At 35.9% G+C, this 675-nt stretch overlaps 1 protein-coding gene across 1 annotated transcript in view; it reads left to right on the plus strand.

Moving 5' to 3' along the window:
* Positions 1-13: 13 nt before the first annotated feature.
* Phum_PHUM159240 (uncharacterized protein) overlaps positions 14-675 on the plus strand; it is a gene marked incomplete at both ends in the record, with an annotated part of 866 nt that continues 204 nt past the window's right edge. The window contains 3 exons of the mRNA XM_002424851.1: positions 14-119; positions 200-451; positions 533-675. The exon at positions 533-675 is cut by the window's right edge and continues 5 nt beyond it. Coding sequence (XP_002424896.1) covers positions 14-119; positions 200-451; positions 533-675 — 501 coding nt within the window. The remainder of the gene's footprint in view (positions 120-199; positions 452-532) is intronic.

The following is a 675-nucleotide window of genomic DNA, read 5'->3' on the forward strand; positions in this document are numbered from 1 at the left end:
AGGAGTTCACGCCATGACTCCAGTCACGCCCATGCCCTTGCCACTGACAACGTCTAGTGCAGCTTCTTCTCCAGACAACACGGCAAGGCGTTCTGTGGAAAAGGACGACGTAGACGAAGGTGAGAAATATTACATAATTACAATCATTACATTGTCATTTATAATTATTATTATTATTTGGTAACATTTATTACCGCAGTTGGAGATTCGGATAGAACATCTCCACTTCCGGAAAATCTTTCTTTACCTAAAAAATATTCGTCTAGACCGGTTTCGTCAACAGCATTATCATACATGCCACCATATAATCAACAGTATCAAAATTTTCAACAACATCATTATCATCAGCAACAACAACAGCAACAGCAAAGATCTCCGGTTGATATTTTAATAAGAGCTTTTCCTAATAAAAGAAGAAGCGATATCGAAGCCGTACTTCAAAGGTGTAAAGGTAAAAACAATTTCTACAAATAAAAAAATTTATTTCATTTAAAACAAAAAAAAAAAAAAATGGCGATGAAAATAATTTTAGGCGACGTACTTCAAGCACTCGAAATAATGGTATACAGCGATCAAAACAGAAATCAAAATTTAGACGATGCAACAAATATGCTTCCAAAATCTGCCTTTTCTCCTTTGGGACCCCCACAGTTGAGTCATCAATTTCACCATCAA

The sequence above is a fragment of the Pediculus humanus genome, genomic scaffold, assembly GCF_000006295.1.
Source record: "Pediculus humanus corporis 1103172107503 genomic scaffold, whole genome shotgun sequence".
Taxonomy (NCBI): domain Eukaryota; kingdom Metazoa; phylum Arthropoda; class Insecta; order Psocodea; family Pediculidae; genus Pediculus; species Pediculus humanus.